The sequence below is a fragment of the Macrobrachium rosenbergii genome, chromosome 36, assembly GCF_040412425.1.
Source record: "Macrobrachium rosenbergii isolate ZJJX-2024 chromosome 36, ASM4041242v1, whole genome shotgun sequence".
NCBI lineage: Eukaryota > Metazoa > Arthropoda > Malacostraca > Decapoda > Palaemonidae > Macrobrachium > Macrobrachium rosenbergii.
This window is the reverse complement of record NC_089776.1, coordinates 15,969,305-15,994,953: the sequence shown is the minus strand read 5'-3', so window position 1 is coordinate 15,994,953 and position 25,649 is coordinate 15,969,305. Positions and strand designations below refer to the sequence as shown.

Here is a 25,649-nt window from a genome sequence, read left to right as displayed (position 1 = left end):
TCTTTCTCCCGTTCCTTTCTTCTTGTTTCTGTCATTTTTCTTGATTATTTTCTTCTTTTTCTCCATGTTATTCCTCCTACTCGGTTATCCCTGTCTCTTCCTTTTTATTATCCCTTCGTTCTAGCTCATCCATCTATCCTTGTTATTTCTTCTTTATCGTTTCTTCTCTCTTCCTTTCTTGCTCTTATTTGGTCTTCCTCTCTCTCTGCGTTCAATCTCCTCTCTCTTTCTCCCTCTTCATCCTCCTATCTTCTATCCTGTTTACTTCTTCCTTCTCCTTTTGGTTTCCTTCACAACGGAAAAAACTTCCAGTTCACTTATTCATTATATATTTATATATAACATCATATGTGTTGGTCACTGCAAAAATGCCCATCTGTCGCCCAGCGTCACAGCTTGGTCACCCCTGGGACTGCCAGGCCGACGCTGCCTTCTTCCAACAATTTCTTTATCCACAGATGGCTAGGTCTACGTCTCACCTTCCATCTTTTGTAACAATTTCTTTATCCACAAATGCCTAGGTCTACGTCTCACCTTCCATCTTTTGTTCCCCTTATTACTTAAGCAGCATATTTGCTCCAGCTCTTTTTTCTACAAGTGGCATTACAATGATAACTGGTTCTTCTTCTTCTTCGTTTTAACGTGCTTTTATTCCCATTTTTATATGGGGTAAGCACGGTGCCTTCTTTGAAGGACTTTGATTTGGCGGTGGGGTAGGCCGTAACCTCGACCGGCTGCCCTGCCTGACATCGCTTAGACCCCGGTAACGAATGTGTACATGTATTACCGAATCCCCCGTTCCCTTTCTCCCAGCAGCACGAGGAGAACTGGGCGGGTAGGCCGACAGTTCGAGACGTGTGAGTGGTCCTACCATTATCTCGGCACATTTAGTCTTTTTAAGACCTTCATAAACGTTTGACAGAAAATTGAGTATGTGGAGCTAATTTGGCTTTTATCAAATGACATGAACCGTGTATCATTGGAAACAAAAGCTGTTATTTCTTTTTTGATTTGATCAAATTGGAACTTTCGTGTATGGCTAGCTTGTCGAACCTACGGAACTACACATTATTTTGATGGATTTCGACCGAAATTCGTCTGGTAAACAGAGGATGACGTCACACTATGGACAATGACGTCATGGCGAAAAATTGTTCATTGTAGCGTTTTTCTTGCCCAAAAAGGTTAAATAGCTTGGTTAGAATAAAAATTTCATACCCATTTTTGTCTATCAATCCATTTGTAACACTTTCTGTATTTATAACCAGTTTTCAGAATATTATGTTTGATATCGGAACCAAAACGACGTCTTTAAATGCCGGTACGGATTCCTAGGGTTTACAACTCTTTGAGGTAAGGAAAACAAACTTTCATACTTTAAACGCGTAGGTTAAGTAATAGTCTTCATGAAATATTATTGATAACATTTGAAATTAGCATGCTCGAGGGTTATGCATGACATAGATAATAATATATCATTGGAATGGACTAACCGTCACTACGTGAATGACCGTTTGCAGAGAGATCCAGACGATGGGATGGTGCCGTCACCGTGCACCTGCAGAAGCTATTTTGGATGGAGTTCATTGAACTATCGACGGAGCATCCACGTTTGTGGAAGGTGAAAAACCCGGAATATAGAGATAGGAATAAGAGGGGAACAACGTACGATATTTAAAATTCTTGTGGAAAAGTAAAAGAGGGGGATGCTACAGCTACACGAGAGTCAGTGACAAACTCTGACAACAGCTTTTAGAAAGGAACAAACAGTTGATAGTGTCAGTGAAATCTGGTGCTGGCAAAGATGATGTACTTGTTCCCTCATTATGGCTGTTTCACGATCTATTTATGTGCATTAAGGATCAAGAAATGGCTCGACCCTCAGTGACTGATATTAATGAGGTAAGATGAATAGAATATCCTTACTAGTTCTAACTTCTAGGCATCTAACCGTAGGTCTGAGCATCGTCAACATCCTCATTTTCGTTTTTACTTCAGACTTTCCTCTTCAGAGTTATGGATGCATTTTGTAATTTTAAAATTTTATTGCTGTCAGTTTGCTATATTCATTGTGCTAAAGTTCACATATATTAAATGGAAAACCTAGGTTAGGCCTAGGTTTGTATGAAAGAAGAGATTGGCCTTGATAATCATATTAGGGTAAAACAAACGATAAAGAAAGATTACTAGGTTCATTACATGCAACAGAAGTGGAACGTCATTAAAGTTTGATCTTGTTATTCGAGATCAAACATGTATTGCAGTGGTTCCCAACTTTTTCTGGCTCGAGGAACCCCTGGCACCCGCTTTAGAAAACCATGTTTGTCAGTATTGTTTAGCCTATTAAATTCAAAGTCAGTGTGACTAAACTTTGTCCCCGGATAAATTAAAATTGAAAATATTGCCTTTACTCTTATGCTACTTTAGTCAACATTCGTTGAATGACAATAGAAATGTAATTTTAGTTAGAACAGTTGCTTACTAAATATAGGAGTAATAATGACCACATTGATACAACCGAAACACACTAACAAGGCACAATGGACCACGCAGTGAAAAGGGATATTTTACAGAAACAAAAAACACGTTGGTTGGTTACTCTTCTAAAGCATATTTTTACGTTGTGCTATAAATACGTGTTTATAAAAGAACATCTCGAAGCTTTAACCGTCCCAGCCTAAAGGTCTCGGTTCAAATTACGCCAAAGCCTTTAAGATTTAAGTATATAATATGTAGTGACGGGCTGATACCAAGAATGACAAAGAGAATCGATGATATGAAAAATTTTTAATATACGGTAGTTTTTTCATTTATTTTTTCATCAAATACTGAGGCACCCTCAGTCGATCACACGGCACCAGTTGGTGCTGCGGCACACTGGTTGGGTCCTTAACAGCCGCTAAGTGGTACACAAAATCGCCTAATTTTTGCCAGTATTTCACACCAGCTGCGAAAGTGGTGCAACAAATTTCAAATGTTGTGCAGTTCTTAAGCAATGTCCTGTAAAATTGCTTTGAAAATATTGATAAAACATTGCACAACGTTTAGGGGTTGTATCTTAGAGTAGACTAAGTTTAATATCAGTATTTAAACGAAGATGCTGATTTCTGGCGGTGAGAAGACGAACATGTTAAACTCAGATTTTCTTCAAATGCTGGTAAGACAGTCGAAAATGTGCTCGGGTGAAAGCGTCTTCATTATTAAAAAGATTAAAATATTCTAGGGACAATTTTTTAAAATTCTGTCTCGTTTAGGCCTAAACATTCTTCAGAATTAAAAATAGGCTAGGCCTATGTAGGTTTGGTACTTACTCTGCAGAAACTGAAAGTTGCCTCGCAAACATACCAATTAAAATGATAAGCCTTCAAAATGGGTTTAATGTATTGGATAGTAGCCCAGCCCTAATGTAAAGAAAAAGCGCCAGTTTACAGTTAAACGATTCGATTCGTGAGACAGCTTGACCAGCATTTGGTGCATTTACTGAAGGTACGTTATTGCAAGGTACCAATCAAATTTTTTTTGGTGTGGCAAACCATTGCTTTATCCGTACGGCATATCTTCCCCATACAAGTAACCAAAGTCTATAGATTTGGTTACTTGGTTTCCAACTGTCTGTATGTTCGTATGTACTGTTTTGCTAGCATCTATATGCTGAATTTCTACTACTTTGTATCCTTGAAGATGGCTTAGCAATAAAGCCGACGTCAGATTCATGTAGGCTAATGGATCTAGTAAAGCCGATTTTCTTCATTTGCACCTACCCTCATTAGTGACAGGTCAAATTTTACAATGTCGGGAGTCGGCTTCTCTTTTCTCGCCTCTCAGGTATCTTCCTTAAAATTTAGACTTGCACATCTCTTTTGAAATTAATGAATCAAGTTTATACAGGCCCTGACTTATATCCACGTTTTTAGAGAAACTTTCTTTCATAAAATTAGACCCGGTGATGTTTCTTTCATGTGCACTATTAGAAAAAAACTATCTACTTTGCTCTTGTCTAGTTGATTGTATGACTGTTTTCACTAACAGGTATAAAATTCCACTATTCACCTGTGTATTTTTTACACATCTCTTCTGCTGTTCTGTTCTCTTTTCCCATGTTTTTCCAGTTTGGCCAATATAATAGTTACGACAAGACTTACGTGGAATTCGGTATTTCTTTATAAGTAGATATTTCATTGTTTTATTGTGCTTAAATGATACATTAACTCCAATGAGAAATCTACCGTCTTTTATGTCTTTGCATTCATCCCCAAGGGCGGGTTGGTACTAAACACGGCGTCTCGCGGAGCTTTTCTGTAGAATTACCCTGACGTTGACTTCGCGTTTGCCATCGTCGACAATAGCGAACTGAGTTCAACTTGAAAGTTTCGATAGTTACCAGTCTTTCCTTCAGCACATTCCCCAAAATAGTACTTCATATAATGATAAAAAAAAATGTTAATTTCTGTGACTATCTTAGAAGCTACTAATTTTTTCTTGGGGAGCGGGGGGGGGGGGGTTGGGAATGGGGAAGAGGGGCTGAGGTTTAGGCAAGTACGACATTGATGAAGAATGATGCCACAATTCGTCCCTGGGTAAGCAAAGACATGCAAAATTTATTTGGAAAAACTAACTCTTGTTGAACATTGGTTAGTTCTCTTTATCTGTAATCATCGTACTTGATCTATCATTCATCTTGTTGTCGTTCATTTCTTGATTTTTAAAAATCGGTTATCTTCCTGTTTTCCGAATGGTTCAGCTAACATCCATGCAAGAACCTGTCTTGTCATCATCTGAAGAACGGTCAGCATAAACTATTTAGAGTAATAGTTCTTGCAAAGACCTGAGGCTCCACAGATTCTGTGAACAAGAGTGCAAGGTTAGTGTGGGGTCTTTTAAAGAATTCGTGGGAACTAAAGACACATAGAATGAATTTTTTTTTTATGCCTAACCTACAATATAACCTTATCGTACAGAAGAGAGCTGCATTTTAACAAATATTGAGAATAACCAAATACGGCCCCTCTTAACTTTTATAATCTTTTCTTGTATCAAAGTAGAATTCAAGAAAAACTGAATCATGTTAAGTTAAAAACCAGACGAATATGTGACAGTTTTGGTTTAATAGAAAATCATTTGCTTGTCATGAATTTTTGCCCATTCAAAACTCAGTGAGGATTTGGTTTAAGCAGCTACTAGAAAAAAAAATGTTGATAGTAAATGTGAACATCCTGTTAGAGCGATAATGTTACACTAAACTGAAATTTGGTGAATAAAGAAAATACATCCTTTTTAATTGTTGGATGTGTTAGTGCAATCTAGACATTCTTTTTTTCTTTCTTCTTTTTTAACGTGCTTTTTCCCATTTTTTGTATGGGGTAAGCACGATGCCTTCTTCTGAAGGACTTTGATTTGGCTTTGGGGTAGACCGTAGTCTCGATCGGCTGCCCTGCCTGACATCGCTAAGATCCCGGTAGCGCATGTACATGTATCGTACCAAATTACCGGCTCCCTTTCTCCCAGCAGCCAAGAGAGTTGAGCGTACGAGGAGATAATTCAATGGTAAGTGAAAAATTGAATGTGGTTAAACATGAGCTAAATTTTTCAAAATACATTGTCACAAAGCTATACATTGACTCATTCTATACTTATAAATCTGTCGATCTTTTGTAAGAATGATATCAATTTGAAAAAAAATCATAGGTCACAAGGTCCAGTCATCACCTGGATGTAACAATGTTGATAGAAGACAAAACCTTGAGTGACAAGTTATCTCATGGTTAGGTTTTCAGTATCGATGAAATTATTTCCAGAAAACATGGAGAAGAAAAGGTGAAGGACGCTTAAAATATTTTAGTAGAAATAACGGCAACAAATTTAGGGCATAAAGATCAAGCTCGAATGTAGATATGAAACGTCAGTCCGGAACCCGCGAAGTGCTCGATAATCTGTAATAAATATGGAAATGCCAGGAGATAACATTAGGTTGTGCTTGCTTTATTTCAAAAAAATTGCTGAAGTCAAGTATCCGAGAGCGGAGTAGTTGCGAGGTTTCCGAAGGCAGAAACGAAAAACGAACAACCAGCACCAGGCGAAGAATTGTTAAACCACATGACATACAGTTTGAAGGCTCAAGGCCAGATTGCCATACAATAAGCATGAAATAATACAGACACGATCTTTGAATATAAATGGCAGAAAGTTCATGTAAAAATGGAAGCTGGACCCATCATTTGTTTAGTGTTGGAAAAGAGAATACAAATAAAGGTAGCTGAAGTGAGGAAGAGTTAGAAGACTGAGTATTTTTTCACTAAATGATTTATGCGTAATGGACCTTTCTTATGTTGGCCGAGGCTGCATCGTGCGCGAGCATTCTTGACTGAACAGTGCTCGAGGGAGGTAACAATGTCCGTTTTGTCTTTGCGTCCGTAGGAACTGTTTTTGACGAAAAGATTATTCAGCGGGAGTAGCCAGTCGGGGCAAGTGTCAAAATGGGGAAACGAGACTTTTTGCATGAAGTTTTGCGGTAACATTCAGGATTTAAGAACAGGATGATTGCGGTAGCATGTTGAACCTTCTACCGTTTTAAAGCACTGGCACACAAACTCACTTGCAAACGGACACGTTTCCTCTTTTTCTTATTAATACTTTTACTTACAGAATTCAACTCAGCTGTTGATTAGTGCTCGTTGTCTGTTAACGTCCCAGGTTCATTATACTGCGTAAATATTATGTTCTCTCTCTCTCTCTCTCCTAGGTAGGGAAAAGTGCCTTGACACCAAATAGGCTGAATGTAATACATCTTTTATTCCTCTTGTACGCAGTAGACAAAAGAAGGTCGTTTGTATTGATATCTCTCTCTCTCTCTCTCTCTCTCTCTCTCTCTCTCTCTCATTTCAAGGGGTATTACACGCACAGAAAACGTGAATAAGAAAAACGGAGGCGGTTTTGATTTTGAAATCAGATTCGGCCAGCACCACCACATTGTTGCATTTCTCATTCGAATCCTGTTTTTCCTCGAGGTTCGTCATTATTGAGTCAAAACAATGAAGACATTTGTCCTTTGATGATTCTCTCTCTCTCTCTCTCTCTCTCTCTCACACACACACACACACGTGATCACCTGTGACCGCTCGTTGTTACCCAAAACATCATGGTCATCATCATCATCATCATCATCATCAACGGCAGTTAAGCTCAGTGCTTATGACTCACTTGTTTTTCAGGCAGTCTTAATTTTTTTTTCAGGCGTATTCATGAACGTGTCTTTGCGCTCTCTCTCTCTTTGTTTGTGAATTATTAATAACTGTGTTTCTGATAATTGAAAAAATTATCTCTCTCTCTCTCTCTGTTAATTGTTAACAATTACGTTTCTGGTATCTGATCAACATTATCTCTGCCTGTCTGTCTGTACCGCAGAATTCATTCTTAAACACTGTAATACTAGAAATCGAATACTCATAAAATCTCTCATGTCCGATAATGAAGTCGAGTAAGACAATGCGGTAGAGAACGGGGAAAATAACCCCCCCCCCTTTTTTTTTCTCAAAGTAAATGATTAAAAGACACACCCATCAACTCCCCTGAAAACATATGTGAATGTCTATCGGTGTAATTTCAGCTGCATTCTTCGACCTAAGCGGCGAAGACCTTCCAACACTACAGAATATTAGCCTCACCAAAGAAACCGTTGAAAAGAAAACCGCCACACTTAAAATAACCCAACTGTAGGGCCTGACGACCTCCCTACAGTGTTAATTGAAAACATGCAAAAAAATAAAATGGCAAAACCCGTCTACTCGTGCGCTGATAATCTGTTAGATAGTGACACTCCGAATCTTCAAGCGTTCCAAAACCCGCCCAGCACTAAAATTAAAAAATAAAAGTTTCCTCCAGAAATCCTACCGACCTCTATCACTAACAGCCACAAGAGGTCGGTAGGATTTCTGGAGGAAACTTTTATTTTTGAATTTTAGTGCTGGGCGGGTTTTGGAGCGCTTGAAGATTTGGAGTGTCATTAAAGTTTCCTCCAGAAATCCTACCGACCTCTATCACTAACAGCCACCACTTCCTCGTTGGACGAGTCGGTAGAGTTCTCGGCTAGCACTCTGCTAGGCCCGAGTTCGAGTCTCCGACCGGCCAATGAAGAATTAGAGGAATTTATTTCTCGGTATAATGTGGTTCAGATTCCACAATAAGCTGTACTGTAGGTTCCGTTGCTAGGTAACCTATTGGTTCTTAGCTACGTAAAATAACTCTAATCCTTCGGGTCAGCCCTAGGAGAGCTGTTAATCAGCTCAGTGGTCTGGTTAAATTAAGGTATACTTAACTTAACTAACAGCCACTTCATTAAAATCTTTGTGAAAACGACAAAGAAAACAATGAATACCCAACGGACAACTCTTCTCTCAGCTAAGCAACATAGCAATTTTTTTTAGAGGAAATCAACGGTATCTCAACTGGTCATCGAGCTGATCGATAATCGTAAGCCTGTAATTAAGCAGTGAAATCGACGTTATTTACCTCGCCGATAAAGTTGATCACTTCATGCAATACAATAAGCTGAAAGAAAGGCAGATAGCTGGATCCATATGACCCTGGCCACACGATTTCCTCTCAAACTGAGGATCTCAAATCTCAAATTGCGTAGGAAACAGACCGCTACCCAAACCAGCCATAATGAAAACTGATATTGAAAGCAACCTGCAAAATTCATATATATATCTTTATAAATGACAGTTCTCGCGTCTTACTATATCAGACCTTTGACAAAGGGGCAAAGTTTCAGAATTAGCTAGATGGTGTAGCTTTTCTGTAGGCACAGAGAAACAAAGCGGTAATTAATGGGAGCAAATTTGAACACATGCACTTCCATCAGAAATCACCATAATTCGTTCACTATCTTAAGAAGTAAACGGCCTTGAGATAAAGCCTCTAGTTAAAATTCTTGAAGTTATTATCCGTAGCTTGGTCCACTCCCATATACACAATCAGCAAACGGTTGCCATGGATGCTGTGAACCTTTTCAGAGAGCGATACCATATATACCTTGCTAACACTATAACCGACGGTGATTAAACAAATATTTGACAATTGCTCAGCGGTGTGGGCTACCCACGTAATAACTACAGCCTAAGGAGATGAAAGTAAGTAGCTTCAAATGTAGGCGTGAATGCTATCGCATATTGTACATTACAAAGTCAACGGTTATTTTGTTCCAAATTTACCATCCTATAATCAAGATCATACATCTCTACCCTTCAGTTCCAGCACACTCCTAGAAAAAGAGAAAAGTGCTCTTTGCACACACCTACACAGTTTCATGAATCAAGACTAGATTGCTCGTGTATCGTCATTCACACTTACTTCCTTTAATCGATGGCATTGCCTTCCTAGATTCGTTAAGAAAACCACTTATCAACTAGTGCGCGTTTAAAAATTAGCTGGATAAGTTTCTGGATATCCTGCCAGATGAGTTAAGATATAATGTCAACGGTCATTTCAGCTGAACTAATTACAGGTCGCAATTTTAACTCGATCCCTCATCCTGTATTCAGTTTCAGATGAAATTACTGTTGAAACTGATCACTTTTATAAACAGACAAAGAAAGTTTTCTAGTATTATTTGTTAAGACTGAGAAGGTACTAAATTTTTAGCCTGACATATTTTAACGGACCGTGTATCTCTCTCTCTCTCCTCCCTAACACCCCCTCTACTCTCCCTCTCTCTCTCTCTCTCCCCTCCCCCACCTTTCCTGTTAAGATAGTTGCTCAGTTACATTACCCAGCATTTTTGACATTTTATATTTCACCCCTTCTCACCCCGATTCCTATCAGGGCTGAACTTGGACTTAAAGGGCATCGGGAGTGTCACTATTCATCTCAGCGACCTTGAAAACTATGGATTCGACATTAATATCTGTCGTTTTTGACATTTTATTTTTCGCCCCATCTCACACCTTCTTAAAGGGCATCGAGAGTGTCACTATTGCAACGAAGGAAAATTCTTTTCAAGCAACCTCATCCATTTTACCACAATAACATAACCAATAGAGAATACAATTAATTTGAATTATTTCTTAAATAGAAAGAACTGTGGGTTTCATTCACCCCTTCATCAATTCTCTCCTCCATTTCCCCGAAGGTTAAGCCTTATTCTTCTCTCTCTGTTTAAAATGACTGCCTGAGGGCCTTAATTCTAGGTGTGGCCTTCAAGGATACCTTCCTTGCTGGCACCGGACAATGGGCAAGGGAGGAGCCAGAAAAGAGAAAGTTGGCGCCACACTGCGCGGTAATGGTGACCTCTCCACGAGGCCTGACCGAATGCCCATGTGTTTGCTGTATAAAACGAGGCAGAGACTGACCTTTGCACCACCTACCTGGATGCCAAGGCGTGATTTCCGAGGTTATAAATAGACCATGCAACAGCAGTCAGAGAGAGAAGTGCTCAGAACTCCACCAAGGACAGATGTCCTTACCTTTGCCTGTCCCTTGTAACCCCCACATGTCCTCCCTGAGGCTCAGACCAGCATACTTTTGTTGTGGCATCCCTAAATTCCCTCCTCCAGCATCAGCGCCCCTATTGGATGAGGACATTGTTGCCTTGACGAAGGTAATGTCTGGAATAAGGTTTCTTAGTCCCTCACATGAAGAAGGCCCTAAGCCACAGTATTTCCCTTGATTTATTTGCCTATGGAGTTGCCTTAATCAGTCTATTTAGTCAGATGTTTTAATAAAATACTGCGATTATCCATTGCCACCCAGAATCAAGTAAGTATCAAAGGCAAATACATAGCACTATTCATCTAAGCCATCTTGAAAACTATGGATTAGACACTGATATTTGTTGTTTTTGGTTATTTTTACATGTCACCCCCTTCCCACCCGACCCCGTTTGGTGTCAGTGATGTCTTACCCCCACAGTATTCTTTTCCAGATAGTAAGTCATATGTATACTGAAATGAGGTATAATAATGCCATAGAGTTTATTTAGTTACTAAGTGTATGGGCAGAACCAGCCCTGTTTCAGGGAAGCCCTTCCCACCCTCACCTCCTTTGGGGCCCCTTGGTGCTAGTGGTGTCTTACCCCCTCTCAGTATTCTTTTCCAGGTAGTAAGCCATATGTATACCAAGTTTGGTTGAAATTGCTCAATGCGTTTCAGAGTTATGCTGGAACATACACACACACATGCATGCATACATCCTCTTATATGTATATATATTATATATGTATCGAGTGAATAGAGAAAAAGGCATTTTTTCGAAGTAGAAATATCCTATTTCCATTTGGGTCAGTACGGAGGACCATAACGCAATAACTCTCCCAGTCTGTCAAAACAAGTCTCCAACCATATCTTCAAGAACCACACCAGCACTAACGAGGCGCTAAGAGAAATTGCATCTGGCCGTGCCTTCAAAATCCACGAGGGTCCTGCGAAGGAACCTTATGGTTAGTAAGAGTGTGGGAAAAACCTCAACCCCCTTGACTTCGAGGATAGCCCAAGGAAATAAGCCACGCCCACAGGTCAAGCCTAGATGTTTTGGCCAATCAAATGCCATCAGTGCCAAAGACCTAGGGACATCCTACAAGGACCAAATACCCAATAATCAACAGGAATTCCTTAAAACACACCTCCAAAGTTGGAATGAAGCAAGTGGAGGAGGTGCCTCAGAAAAGCAGTACCTGCCCAGAATATGACGTCATGGTTGACACAAGGGGAAATGGGAGATATAAGGACAGGCATACAGGAAAGGAGACAGAATAAAGGTGGGAGAGAAAAGAGAGAGACACAGAGAAAAGGTCGCAGAGAGAAAAGAGAGAGACAGAAGAAAAGCCGCAGAGTGGAAGATAGAGAGAGAACTATTCCAAAGTGTGGGAAGCAGAAAAGACAGAAAGAGAAGAAGTGTGTTAGTGAAGAAAGACTCTCTCAAACAATAGTCCCCGTAATCTAATTGTTAAGTCTCTCAAAAACATTATTTCAAAGTCTCGAAACCATTATCTTAAAGTCTCGAACCATTAAGAAACAGTTAAGAACTATAGGTGGAACTGTAAGACAAAAATCACAAATAAAGAAGAAACGGGAACAATTAATAATTTTCCCTTTAACCTCGGTAATTTACAATTTAATAACTGTTTTAAAGAGCCACTTGTTCCTACTTACAATAATTACCACCGCCCTCGCTGGCGCTTACCTTAGTGTTGGGCCCTTTGAAGGAAAGAAACATGGGTCCGACAACGGCTGGTAGCGAGCGGTGGGATAACGAGAGTTAAGTGGGATAACGAGCAGTGGGATAACAAGAGTGAGATAAAAAAAAAAAAAGCTGCAGCCGGTGGCGATCGGTGAGATTACAACAGCTAAGTAAGATATCCGTGGGTGTACAGGTAGTGATCACGAACAGTCGGCGAAACAGTGAAGTGAGATAAACAATTGAAAGTAGAATAAACAAGTGATCAAAGAAAAACACCAAAGACAAAACATAACATACGCCACTCTGCAAAAAAGAAATAAAATACGCCCCCACGCCAAACACACACAACGCAACGACAAAGCAGAAGACTACGCCCCAGAGAGAGAGAGATGCCCTTTCCTGTCGACGCCCACGATGATTCCCGTGATCAGTGAGAGCCAGATCCCCAGCCAAGGCGCGGTATGGGGCGCTGAAGAAGAAGGCGAAGAAGAAGGCGAGCGAACAACCCTTGGATGAAAGCCTACGAATAACGAAATCAAGCTGCCGAGAGAATACGAGCAGAAAGACGAGAGAAAAAAACGACTCACAGTAAGAATGTCCTTACGGTCACACACACAAAGAGAAATTTTCTTTTCTTTGAGTTAGAAACACACAAAATTAAGTCGACTAAGAACGCTTGTATTGATATTCATTTGAAAACACAAAACTCATACGTAAATTAAATAGACTTGGCAACAAGAGTTTTTTTTTCTCTTTCTTTAAACTAAGCACCTATCGATCTTTTTACTAAATTTTATACAACATTTGGTATTACTAAACTTTATTTAACGTGGGAACAATTAATCATTTTCCCTTTAACCTCGGTAATTTACAATTTAATAACTGTTTTTAAAGAGCCACTTGTTCCTACTTACAATAATTACCACACGCCCTCCGGACGCGCTTACCTTAGTGTTGGGCCCTTTGAAGGAAAGAAACATGGGTCCGACAACAGCTGGTAAGCGGCGGTGGGATAACGAGTTAAGTGGGATAACGAGAGCAGTGGGATAACAAGAGCTAAGTGAGATAAAAAAAAAAGCTGCAGCCGGTGGCGATGGTGAGATTACAACAGCTAAGTAAGATATCCGTGGGTGTACAGGTAGTGATCACGAACATTGAAACAGTGAAGTGGAGATAAACAATTGAAAGTAGAATAAACAAGTGATCAAAGAAAAACACCAAAGACAAAACACAACATACGCCACTCTGCAAAGAAGAAATAAAAATACGCCCCACGCAAACACACACAACGCTACGACTCTTCACCCCAGAGAGAGAGATGCCCTTTTAACGCACGATGATTCCCGTGATCAGTGAGAGCCAGATCCCCAGCAAAGCGCAGTGACGGAAGGCTGAAGAAGAAGGCGAAGAAAGAAGACGAACGAACAACCCAACCCCTTGGATGATTTCGAATCTGAAATCAAGCTGCGAGAGAATCTGGCGAAAGACGAGAGAAAAAACGACTCACAGTAAGAATGTCGGTCACACACACACACGTAGAAATTTTCTTTTCTTTGAGTTAGAAACACACAAAAATTAAGTCGACTAAGAACGCTTGTATTGATATTCATTTGAAAACACAAAGCTCATACGTAAATTAAATAGACTTGGCAGCAGAGTTTTTTCTCTTTCTTTAAACTAAGCACCTATCGATCTTTTTACTAAATTTTATACAACATTTGGTATTACTAAACTTTATTTAACGTAGGAACAATTAATCATTTTCCCTTTAACACTCAGTAATTTACAATTTAATAACTGTTTTTAAAGAGCCACTTGTTCCTACTTACAATAATTACCGCCCCATTGGACGCTTACCTTAGTGTTGGGCCCTTTGAAGGAAAGAAACATGGGTCCGACAATATATATATATATATATATATATATATATATATATATATATATATATATACATATATATATATATGTACATATATATATATATATCTATATATATATATAAGTGAATGTTTATATGTTTGTGTGCTATAGAAATCCAAACTGCTTAAGCAATCCAGACAAAATTTTGTGCGTGGCCATCATTTGACCCAACTTAGATAATAGGGTAGGTTTCAAACCTGTACCCCCTTCCCCCTTCCCTTTGTAACTTATGTGGTAACCACTTGACCGATGTAGACAAAATTTTGTACATGGCCATAATTTGACCTGACTTAGATAATGAGGTAGGTTTCAAACCTGTACCCCCTTCCCCTTCCCCCTTCCTTTTGTAACGTATGTGGTAACCACTTGACTGATCTAGACAAAATTTGGCACATGGGCATCATTTGACCCAGCTTAGATAATGGAGTAGGTTTCAGACTTGTACCTCTTCCCCATCCCCCTTCCCCCTTTCCTTTGTAACTTATGTGGTAACCACTGGACCAGTCCAAACAAAATTTGACACGTGGCCATCATTTGACACAATTTAGGTAATAGGTTTCAAACCCATACCCCCTTCCCCTTCCCCCCTTCCCTTTTAACTTATGTGGTAACCACTTGACTGACCTAGACATTAAGAAGGTCCTATGCCACACTATTTCCCTTGATTTATTTGTCTATGGAGGTGCCTTAATCAGTCTATTTAGTCAGATGTTTAATAAAATACAGTAGATTTCTTGATAATGTAAAGAACTCCCTGCGATTATCCATTGCCACCCAGAATCAAGTAAGCATCAAAGGCAAATGTGTAGCACTATTGACCTTAGTGACCTTGAAAACTATGTATTAGACACTAATATTTGTTGTTTTTGGTTATTTTTACATGTCACCCCCTTCTCACCCGGCCCCCTTTGGTGTCAGTGATGTCTTACCCCAGCAGTATTCTTTTGCAGATAGTAAGTCATATGTATATTGAAATGAGGTATAATAAAGCCATAGAAATTATTTAGTTACTAAGTCTACAGGCAGAACCAGCCCTGTTTCAGGGAAGCCCTTCCCACCCTCACCTCCTTTGGGGATCTTTGGTGCTAGTGATGTCTTACCCCTACAGTATTCTTTTCCAGATAGTAAGTCATATGTATACCAAGTTTGGTTGAAATTGCTCAATGCATTTCAGAATTATGCTGGAACATACACACACACATACATCCATTTATATATATATATATATATATATATATATATATATATATATATATATATATATATATATATATATATATATATATATATATATATAAACTTAGTAATGTTTATATGTTTGTATGTTTGTGTGCTATAGAAATCTAAACTGCTTAACCAATCCAGACAAAATTTTGCATGTGGCCATCATTTGACCCAACTTAGATAATAGGGTAGGTTTCAAACTTGTACCCCCTTCCCCTTCCCCCTTCCCTTTGTAATTTATGTGGGTAACCACCAGACTGATCTAGACGAAATTTGGCACATGGCCATCATTTGACCCAACTCAGATTACAGGGTAGATTTCAAACCTGTACCCCCTTCCCCTTCCCCCTTCCCTTTGTAACTTAGGTAACTGCTAGCCCCTTCCCTTTGTAACTTATGTGGTAACCACTTGACTGATCTGGACAAAATTTGGTGCATGGCCATCATTTGACTCAACTCAGATAACAGGGTGGGTTTCAAACCTGTACCCCTTCCCCTCCCCAACCCCCTTCCCTTTGTAACTTATTTGGTAACCGCTGGACCGGTCTAGACAAAATTTGGCATGTGGCCATAATTTGACCCAGCTTAGATAATAGGGTAGGATTCAAACCCGTACACTCTTCCCCTTCCCCTATCCCCATTCCCCCTTCCTTTTGTAACTTATGTGATAACTGCTTGACCGATGTAGACAAAATTTGGCACGTGGCCTTCATTTGACCCAGCTGACATAATAGGGTAGGTTTCAAATATCTACTGCCTTCCCCTTCCACTTCCCTATCCCCCTTCCCTTTGAACTTATGTGGTAAATAGACTCTATGGGTTTATCATACCTAATTTCACGTACTCGATGCCATAGAAATATATTACTGAAAATGCTTTTCTTTCCTGTGATTAATAAATCTGTATCAAGGTTTGTGTTTAGGTTTGGGGGTTGTGTGTTTAGGTTTAGTGGGGTTGTGCTTAGGTTTAGTGGGGGTGTTTCAGTTAATTGGGTGGGTTAAATGGGACAGTCACCAGAGTAATGCCTGGATAAAAGGGGCAGTCAGCACAGTAATTCTCGGATAAAAGGGACAAGCAGTACAGTAATACCTGGATAAATGGGAGTCACCACAGTAATACCTGCATAAAAGGGACAGTCAGCACAGTAATTCTTGGATAAAATGGACAGGCAGTACGGTAATGCCTGGATAAATGGGAGTCACCACAGTAATGCCTGGATAAAAGGGACAGGCAGCACAGTAATTCTCGGATAAAAGGGACAGGCAGTACAGTAATACCTGGATAAAATGGAGTCACCACAGTAATACCTGGATAAAATGGAGTCACCACAGTAATACCTGGATAAAAGGGGCAGTCAGCAGAGTAATTCTTGGATAAAAGGGACAGGTAGTATAGTAATACCTGGATAAAAGGGACAGTCAGCACAGTAATACCTGGATAAAAGGGACAGACAGAACTGTAATGCCTCGAGAAATGGGACAGTCACCACAGTAATACCTGGGAGACAGTCACCATATTAATGCCTGGATAAAATGGACAGTCACCACAGTAATACTGGGAGACAGTCACCACATTAATGTCTGGATAAAATGGACAGTCACCACAGTAATACCTGGGAGACAGTCACCACATTAATGTCTGGATAAAATGGACAGTCACCACAATGATACCTGGATAAAAGGGACAGTCAGCACAGTAATACCTGGATAAAAGGGACAGGCAGCACAGTAATACTTGGATAAAAGGGACAGACAACACAGTAATATCTGGATAAATGGGACAGTCACCACAGTAATGTCTGGATAAAAGGGACAGTCAGCACAGTAATACTTGGATAAAAGGGACAGTCAACACAGTAATACCTGGGTAAATGGGACAGTCACCAGAGTAATACATGGGTAAATGGGACAGTCACCACAGTAATACCTGGATAAAAGGGACAATCAGCACAGTACTACCTGGATAAATGGGAAAGTCAGCAGAGTAATACCTGGATAAAAGAAAGTCACCACAGTAACATCTAGGTAAATGGGACAGTCACCACAGTAATAACTGAATAAATGGGAGTCACTACCATAATACCTGGATAAAAGGGACAGTCAGTACTGTAATACCTGAATAAATGGGACAGTCAGTACAGTCATACCTGGATAAAAGGGACAGTCACCACAATAATACCTGGATAAATGTGACAGTCCCCACAGTAATATCTGGATAAATGGGACAGTTAGTAGAGTAACTTCTGGATAAAAGGGACAGTCACCATGGTAATACTTGGATAAATGGGACAGTCAGCATTGTAATATTTGGACAAAATGGACAGTCAGCACTAATTCCTAGACAAAAGGGACAGTCAGTACAAGGTGCACAAAAATTTTTCTGAGTGCTTCAGAATTTTCTCGGGCAGCGCTGGGTTGGTCAGCTAGTAAATATATATATGCCCACTTAACTTCTCGATTTCATTTCTTCACACTTTTTAGATCCTCTTGTTAATACAAGCCTCAGATTCCAACGAAAGAATATGAAGAAATTCTGGCATCCGTAAAATTTCTTTATATTTTTCAATTTGGATCTGAGGCGTTATGGTAAAAAGCGTATCCAAAGTGTGAGGAATTCGAGAAGTTTAGAGGGATTTGTGGCTATTACATCTTCCTACGTATCTTGTAAAAAGTGACCAGAAGATTCTGGACTTAGTGATATTCTCAAGCACCCGTTCCTTCTTTTGTATTGTATTATATATATATATATATATATATATATATATATATATATATATATATATATATATATATATATATATATATATATATATATATATATATATATATATATATATATATATATATATATATATATATAACAGTCTTCATAGTGGGTTGGGAGAAAAAAATAAACAACACTGCCACGGTCATCTTGTTCGTCCTTTAACCGCTAAATCAGCAATGAATCCCTTGTGCAGAAAACGCTCATAAAGTCAGCCCCTTCATGTGCCCACATAAAAGGCTCATGAGCAGGGCACTTAACCTGGATAATACGGGCTTTCCCTTCCATCACCTCATCGAGTCCTTTCTCGGTCGCCCTCTCATCCTTCCTCTCAGCACACGAATTAAATGCCCTTTTCCACTATCTCCACGTAACATGATTACCTCAAAACACTGCTCTTTCTTATTTCTAAATTTTTTCATCCTTAACCGTTTTTACAATCATAAGCCAAGCAAACCCCTGACCACTACAGCTTGTGGTTTTCTTCCATTTGCATTTGACATCCGTGCTTCGCTTTCGTGAAGCTAACCACCGATTTGTTTCTTTATTTCCTGATGGTTCTTTCAATACATTTAGTCACGTGATCCTTATTTTGTAAGTTTGATGATTTTTAGATAAATTATCTACACTTCTACTCTAATTTCTTATATTTTACTATTCACATCTCTCTCTCTCTCTTTCTCTCTCTCTCTCTCTCTCTCTCTCTCTCTCTCTCTCTCTCTCTCTCTCTCTCTCTCTCTCTCTATATATATATATATATATATGGTTAACATAGTCTTTAGTCGAAGCTTTTTTCAACGTTCCATCTCGTGGGTTATGAATGTATGTGTGTAGAAGTTATTGCAGAGAGAGAGAGAGAGAGAGAGAGAGAGACTACAACTACAGATACAGAAGCAGATAAAGAAGAGGCTGTTATTAGAGAGAGAGAGAGAGAGAGAGAGTTTATTTGTAAAACAAACCCAAGGATCCATAATTCCTGAGGACATGTGAATAAAAGATGGGATTGTTTGAGCTCTCGTTTCAGTTTGAGTCTCCCGAATGATGTCATTGTTTTCTTTCGTCCCATTGACCAACAGAAAAAAAATAAGCCTTTTCCTTCTCTTTCTCTTCTCAGACACCAGGAAACTACTTTAGGTATTTTATGTTCTTTAAATAGCTTGAGTGAAAGTCTTCTTTACAGGTTATATTAATGTCAACCAAGGCGGTTGTAATACACAAATTAGGTTTTCCTTTTTCTTTATCTAAAGAACTCTTTTAAGGGAGTACCTGAGTAACGCGATTACTATGTCACTGACCAGCAAAGTTGAGCAACCTTGTAGCTGGTCAGTGTTTGCACAGGAGACCAGCACAGGTCTCTTGAATATCCTTTGGACATCCTCATCCCTAAAAGCCTGTTGAGAACAAAGAGGTTCTGACACCCTCTGTAACCATTTCCCTCTAGAGAAGGCATGTGGTGAAAAATGTCATCATGTTAACCTCCAGCGCAGTGCGACGCAAAATATACGAGATGCATTTCCAACCTCGTTTCGCAAAAAGTTCTCGTAAATACATGAAGGTCTGGGTCACCCAGGACTCCTGGAGTCACCTAGTATTATCACGTACTGTTCTCCCGTTTATCATTATCTCATCCATAAGTAGAACTTTCTTAGTATCCCGTAATGTATCATTTCTTACTTTGTCATTTTATTGTAAAATCGACAATTTCTTTTAGATTTAATTTCATTATCATACTGTCGTTGATGTCCACGTCGTAATACAAATCGTACGAATCTGTTTGATTTCCAAATCTTGTTGAGTCTAGCCGTTTGATTTGCCTTTTTACGTCATTCACTACATTCCAGCGGCTGTACTGGATATAATTTTTTCCGCCTATTGTTATTTCATCCCTTTGTGCATATTCTATCTCAATAGATATATGGTGCAATTTATTAAGCAAGCTTTGTAAATCTTTATTCTGATTCAAACAGCATCACCTACATATTCTAAGCCTGCCAAGTATTTTATAAAAATCTATGTGCTGGGCAAGTAGCGATGGCAGACATGGAATTCCAGGAATCACCCCGCTATTTGCTGCACATTTACGTCACAAAACTATATCTCTATTATTTGTGCATCTGCCTCGTTCATGGATGGTTTCAATTAATTTTACATTTTTAACTTGAGTACGCTGTCAAATACCTTGTGGTAAATCAACATAATCATCAGAAAGGGATTTTTAACTACCACATTCAGTCAGGTCACATTACTTTAGTATCTTTGCTATGATTTTCAATCCTTAATCATTAGGCTTGGTTTCCTCATTCCATATTCTGCAAACCAGTCTATATGTAAAAGTATATATAAAGGCTTATGAGATAACTCCTGATCGTTGGAGGAAAAGGTGGAAAAATATGTCTAAAGATTCAGGCCAAACCTGGTCTGAGTGGATTTTTAAAAAGACCCAAGCCTTAAAACGATGGGTAGAATTTCTCAAAGGCCACTAGTGCAGAGGAAATTCTCGAACTCTTCCAGCTTGAGGACTTTTTACATTACGCCCCGCCAGCCCTTGCCACCCATCTGTACGACAAGGCGCTTAAGACGATGGTCTAGTGCTGTCGTTGGGCTGACATCTGGGATACGAATCATCCCCGTCTTAGTTCCCATGGACGAATATTATATCCCTTCTCGTCTGCCTCAACCAACTCCCAGCAACCTCCCAAGAATGGCTACCCTAGAAGAAGCCCATTGTATGTGGGCTCTGCAAGAAAGCCGGACATTCCACAGAGCAGTGCCGAAATAAGCCCCAGGCACTGCCCATGGAGCCTTTCAAACCCTCTCCCGGGAACCCAGCAACTAACAAGCCTGTACCGTCCTCAGGGGCAGTGCCACAAAGAGATTACAGCCAGAGCTATTGCACGGCTTGCAAAGTTTATGGCCACTCACCCACCTGGGCAAAATGCCCTAATAATAAGTCAAGTGCTCCTGCCATTGCCTTGGCAGTTACAAATCCAAAGTCCTTAGACCCTCAGGCCAAGGGTCCCATATATGTGGCAACTCCTCGAGGTAGCTAGCCCCCACGCCATGTCAAGGCATTTGATGACTCCGGTGCACAAATTTCCCTTATAAGGAGAGAGAGTTCCCTATGGAGCTAACATTAACTGACATAAACTCATCACAATTGAGGGTATCAGTCAGTTTAAAATGATACTCCCTACTGTTCAGTTGAGTCACAAGACCTCATAGATCCAAAATCTGCAACTTTGCAGTAGCAAGCTATATTCCTTGAGGTTATGACATCCTCCTGGGACAAGACTTCCAGTCCCCATCTATATTACAGCAATCTAGGGGTCCAAAACTCTTAAATCATTCACTAGGCATGAGTAAGCCTCAAATCCCTGCATTCAGTCCACTACCAGTGCCACCTGAATACAATGAGCAGTGGCCACCTCCATCAAAACCAATTCTAGATCCCATTCCAGTGCCAGGCCCTGCCCCAGTGCCAGTGCCAAGGCACCAAATAGATCTTCCTCCAGGAGATCCCAAACTTGATTAACAATCTCTGCCAGTGCCACTTGCCTGCACTGAGCAATGCCAAGCTCCGTCCGTCCCGAATGACGAGCAAATTCCAAATCAAATACTAGTGCCTGACCCTGTCTTAGTGCCAGCGCCAGAGCACACCCACGATCTCTATTCAAGAGATCCCAGTCAGGATCCCCTCTCTTCTCCCGACTTGGCTCCACTACCAGTGCCGGCAAGAGAGATGGATTCTTCCAACCACAGCAGAAGCTCAACCGAAGATGCGGCCTAGCAATCTGTGCCTGAGCTGGTCATAGTAACCTGTGAGCCTGTCACCCCCACCATGACCTCTTCCTCTCTTCCCTGGTCCCCTGCAGACACGACCATGAGTAAGGATTCTGCCATGTCTCAAATGGCCGATGAACTCACAGAACTGCAACAATTTGGGGTAGATACTATAATGAATGCCCCTGCTTCGGCCGCCAAGGCAGCCGACATGGGTGGCACTCCAATGTCCTCCTTGGGCTTGGTTTGACTGATTCTCCTACTAAGGAGAACCATCAACCTAAAGAGATCTGCGGCAGAAATCACAGGCATAGGTAATGTTAGGTAGCTTAAAGAGAGCTTCTGAGCTCTCCTGGCATCAGTGCAAATCAGGCACAGTGCCACCCTTTTATCCTACGAAGTTCTTTGGCACCTCTATCCAGAAAGAGAGTGCTCGAGTCTTTGCCTGGTTCTTTTCCTTACAATCCTGTATGTTATTCTCTTCCTTTAACATTTTCCTTTGTTTTCTTCCTCTTTTTCCTTTAAGTAGCCATCACATTTATTTCGCTCCTTACCAAGGTGCAAATTTTACTTTACTTCCCACTCTGCCAATGCAGAGTGCAAATTGACAGACATTTCAAATTCATAATTCCTATGACTTCCCTCTCATGCTTATAAACACATGATACATTTTAAAATCATATATGCCAAAATCATTAATTATTATCATATAAGTGCCAACTTGGCACAATGCCATTATCTTAGATGTTGGCAGATAATCCTGTCGGAGGAGTTGTGTCCTTTGCTTTGAATCCCCTTGGGCAAAAGGCATAACCTAAGCCATTTTCATAGGCTAAAGAGTATAATTTCGGCATATTAATCATCATTTTTCTTTAACAATCATTACTCATTCTGGAACCTGCCATTTGTCTTCTTTGTTATTCCTTTGTAATTTAAATCCTGAGTCCGTGACTCGAAAAGACCATGTACCTTACATATTTGTCTGTCTTTCATTGTACTTAGCTTCGTGCCTATAAGCACCACTGATCTCAGTGCCACGTCTGGCACTGTGCTGTCGACTTAAGTAACATGGCGACACATAATGAAGACCATGCTTACTTCATTGTAATGCCTCATGAAGGCAAACTAACTGCATGTCTTTGTCTGCAATAATTACTACTAAAAGTTAAGTGCATGATTATTTTAAGGTTTACCTTAAGGAAATCATTAAAAGTTAGTGTACTTTGATATTTACAGTAATTTCCTCATATTCGTAACAGTTCCTGTTTTAAAATAACAGTAGCTTATGATTTATTGTATTTTAATATTTACAATAATTTTCTCATAATTTCTTAATAGCAATTTAATGTTAAAACCTTTTCTTTCGCTCTGCGATTAATGTAAAATGTTCAGTGCTTTGTCAAGTAAATGTTTCAAATATGTCATATGAAGCAGAGAAGTTTACGTTAATAAAAATACATGAGTGCCATTAAGGAGAAAGTAGAGTAATGTAAAGCATTTGTCAGCTGAATCCTTGGTTTGGTAGACATTCATACCTGAGTGAAGGTGCGAGATGTCAACTTGGGCAGGGAGTTGCTACATCCCCTCAGCAACCCAGCTACTGAACACTTAATTTAAAACTGAAAAATAAAAATAAAGTGCATTGCTTAGCACTGCCTGACAAGAAAGGGCGAAATGAATATTGGCCCCTCCCTAAATCCGTTAATTGCACTCTGTATATCTCCCCCACTTTCTCTCTTGGAACATGTGACTCTGGGAAGCACTTTGTTTTCAGGAGGAGATTAATTTCTGGTGAGAGGCAGAATAAACCAGATTAAAAGAAAGGTGTGGCTCCTACAAACACCTGGAATGGGCTCGCCACAAGGCAGACTGCGATTCAAATGACATATGCACATAGGGGAATGGCACTAACCCGACCTATGTGAGGAAAGCATCATTACTCCTGACCTGAGGTTTTAAAGGGCCTGACCGAAGGAATGAGAGTTAGAGACTGATCTGGACATGAGCGAGTCACATCCGCCCTTTGCATTCCCGCCTCCTTCAGGGCGCCAGGCCTCTACCACGTGGTCTTATCTTGTAGGGTGCCTAAGTATTCTTACCAGTGAAGCCTTTTAGCCCTCCTCCGCTGCCATTACCTTCTATAAGGTAAAGTGGTCTGTAACTGACTCATGATAAACATTTTCCAAGGTTAAATCTTAAAAATATATATTTATGTTTTTACCTGGGAAGGGACTTTAAATCCTGAGTAGGGAAGTTCCTTTTATGATCTAACTGAGGAAAGGACTTACTTACCATGAAAATTTATGTATCTGGCTGAAATTGCGGGGTCATGAAAAATGTAAGAAGAAAGAGATGAGCTGAAGGCTTTACTCAACAGGGAGTATTGCAGATAAAACACTTAGATTCACTTGAAGTCACATATATTTATATTAACACAAAATCATAAAATGGGGAGTAAATTAGAAAAGTAAACAGAGTCCTGCCGAAAAACTAAATCACGATAACAAAAGGATAACTGAAGATGCCAGGGAAATCCACTTCAAGGACACCGTAGAGTAGGTTGCAGTGGTGGATGGCTCCCATAGAACCATGGCACACGCAGAATCTGGAACTAAATTTGGGATGTAAAATTGAGAGTCTCTGAGTGCTAATTGGACCTCTCAATTAAAAACATAACTTTTATTCCTTTAAGAGAATTTACAGTAAACTTGAATTGTTTTATTCTTTTCAAAAGAAGTACACTAACTTTTAATCACACTGCTGGCTGACAAGGAGGTCATGGAAAACATTGCCCCTTCTTAAATCTCTTATTATCGTTCCCTGGACACTGTTTATCCTTTCTCTCAACTCTGTGACTGCATCAAAACCTCTCTTCCAGGTGCAAAGCCATTTGGAGACAAAATCCTCGCCGCAGGCACCAGCTGAACCGGTGATGGGGATTTACCCAAAGGGAAAGTTTGGGAAGGTCCCACAGCAACCAGCTGCCATGTGGTCATCTCCGTACCAAAATGGGTGTGCACATGGGTTTTGGTGTGATCCCTTGACCTTGTGATTGTCTGGTCAGCTGCATGGTAAGGTGATGACCTCATGGGCCCCTCGCCTTTTGAGTATTTTGTGAGGTCCTGTGAATTGGGTCTTGAGGGGGCGAGTGGCTCTGGTTTGGAGGACTAGGACCTGGTCCCTGATGTTGAAGGATTGGGTTTGGGCTGTTTTATCAGGCTTGAGCTTGACTCGCTCTTGGGTTGCGGCCTCTGTTGCTTGAGCAACTGCCCACGCAGCCCGAAGATTTCTCTGAATGTTGGCAGGTCCTTCACTCAGTCTGCCCTTGCTGGTTCAGCCCAGGCCTCATACAGGATGTCAAGGGGGGGCCCCGAGTAGAGTGAGCGTGTAGGAGCTCAAAAGGGCCATACCCTAGGATCTCAGAGGGAGTTTGGTGGATTGGGAAGAGGGTGTAGGGGAGGTTCTCTCCCAGGTTGCTCCTCCTTTGTGTTCGAGCTTGGGCAGAGTGGAGCCGAGGGTCTGGTGGAACTATTCCACTATTCCTTGGTTTTCTGAGTGATAAGGGGTAGAATGGATGTGCTTGATACCATGGCTGGCCATGTTATTGCGGAACTCTTTTGACGTAAAATGTCACCCTTGATCACTTTGAATCATTGGAGAGAAACCAAAAGGAAAGAAAAATTTGATGAGTCCCTTGACGGCATTCCTGGAGCTCTCACTCCTGATGGGAATAGCTTCAGGATAACTCATGAATCGATCTATGATGGTGAGACAGTGATTATTTCCCATCT

The 25,649-nt window shown here is 40.3% G+C and overlaps 1 protein-coding gene across 2 annotated transcripts in view; it reads left to right on the top strand.

Moving 5' to 3' along the window:
* The first annotated feature begins 1,293 nt into the window (after nucleotides 1-1,293).
* The window catches only part of LOC136856665 (rho GTPase-activating protein 45-like), a 596,905-nt gene continuing 572,549 nt past the window's right edge, over nucleotides 1,294-25,649 (top strand). For both annotated transcript variants that reach the window (XM_067134707.1, XM_067134699.1), the window contains exons 1-2: nucleotides 1,294-1,353; nucleotides 1,521-1,902. In XM_067134707.1, coding sequence (XP_066990808.1) covers nucleotides 1,849-1,902 — 54 coding nt within the window. In that variant the 5' untranslated portion in view covers nucleotides 1,294-1,353; nucleotides 1,521-1,848. The remainder of the gene's footprint in view (nucleotides 1,354-1,520; nucleotides 1,903-25,649) is intronic.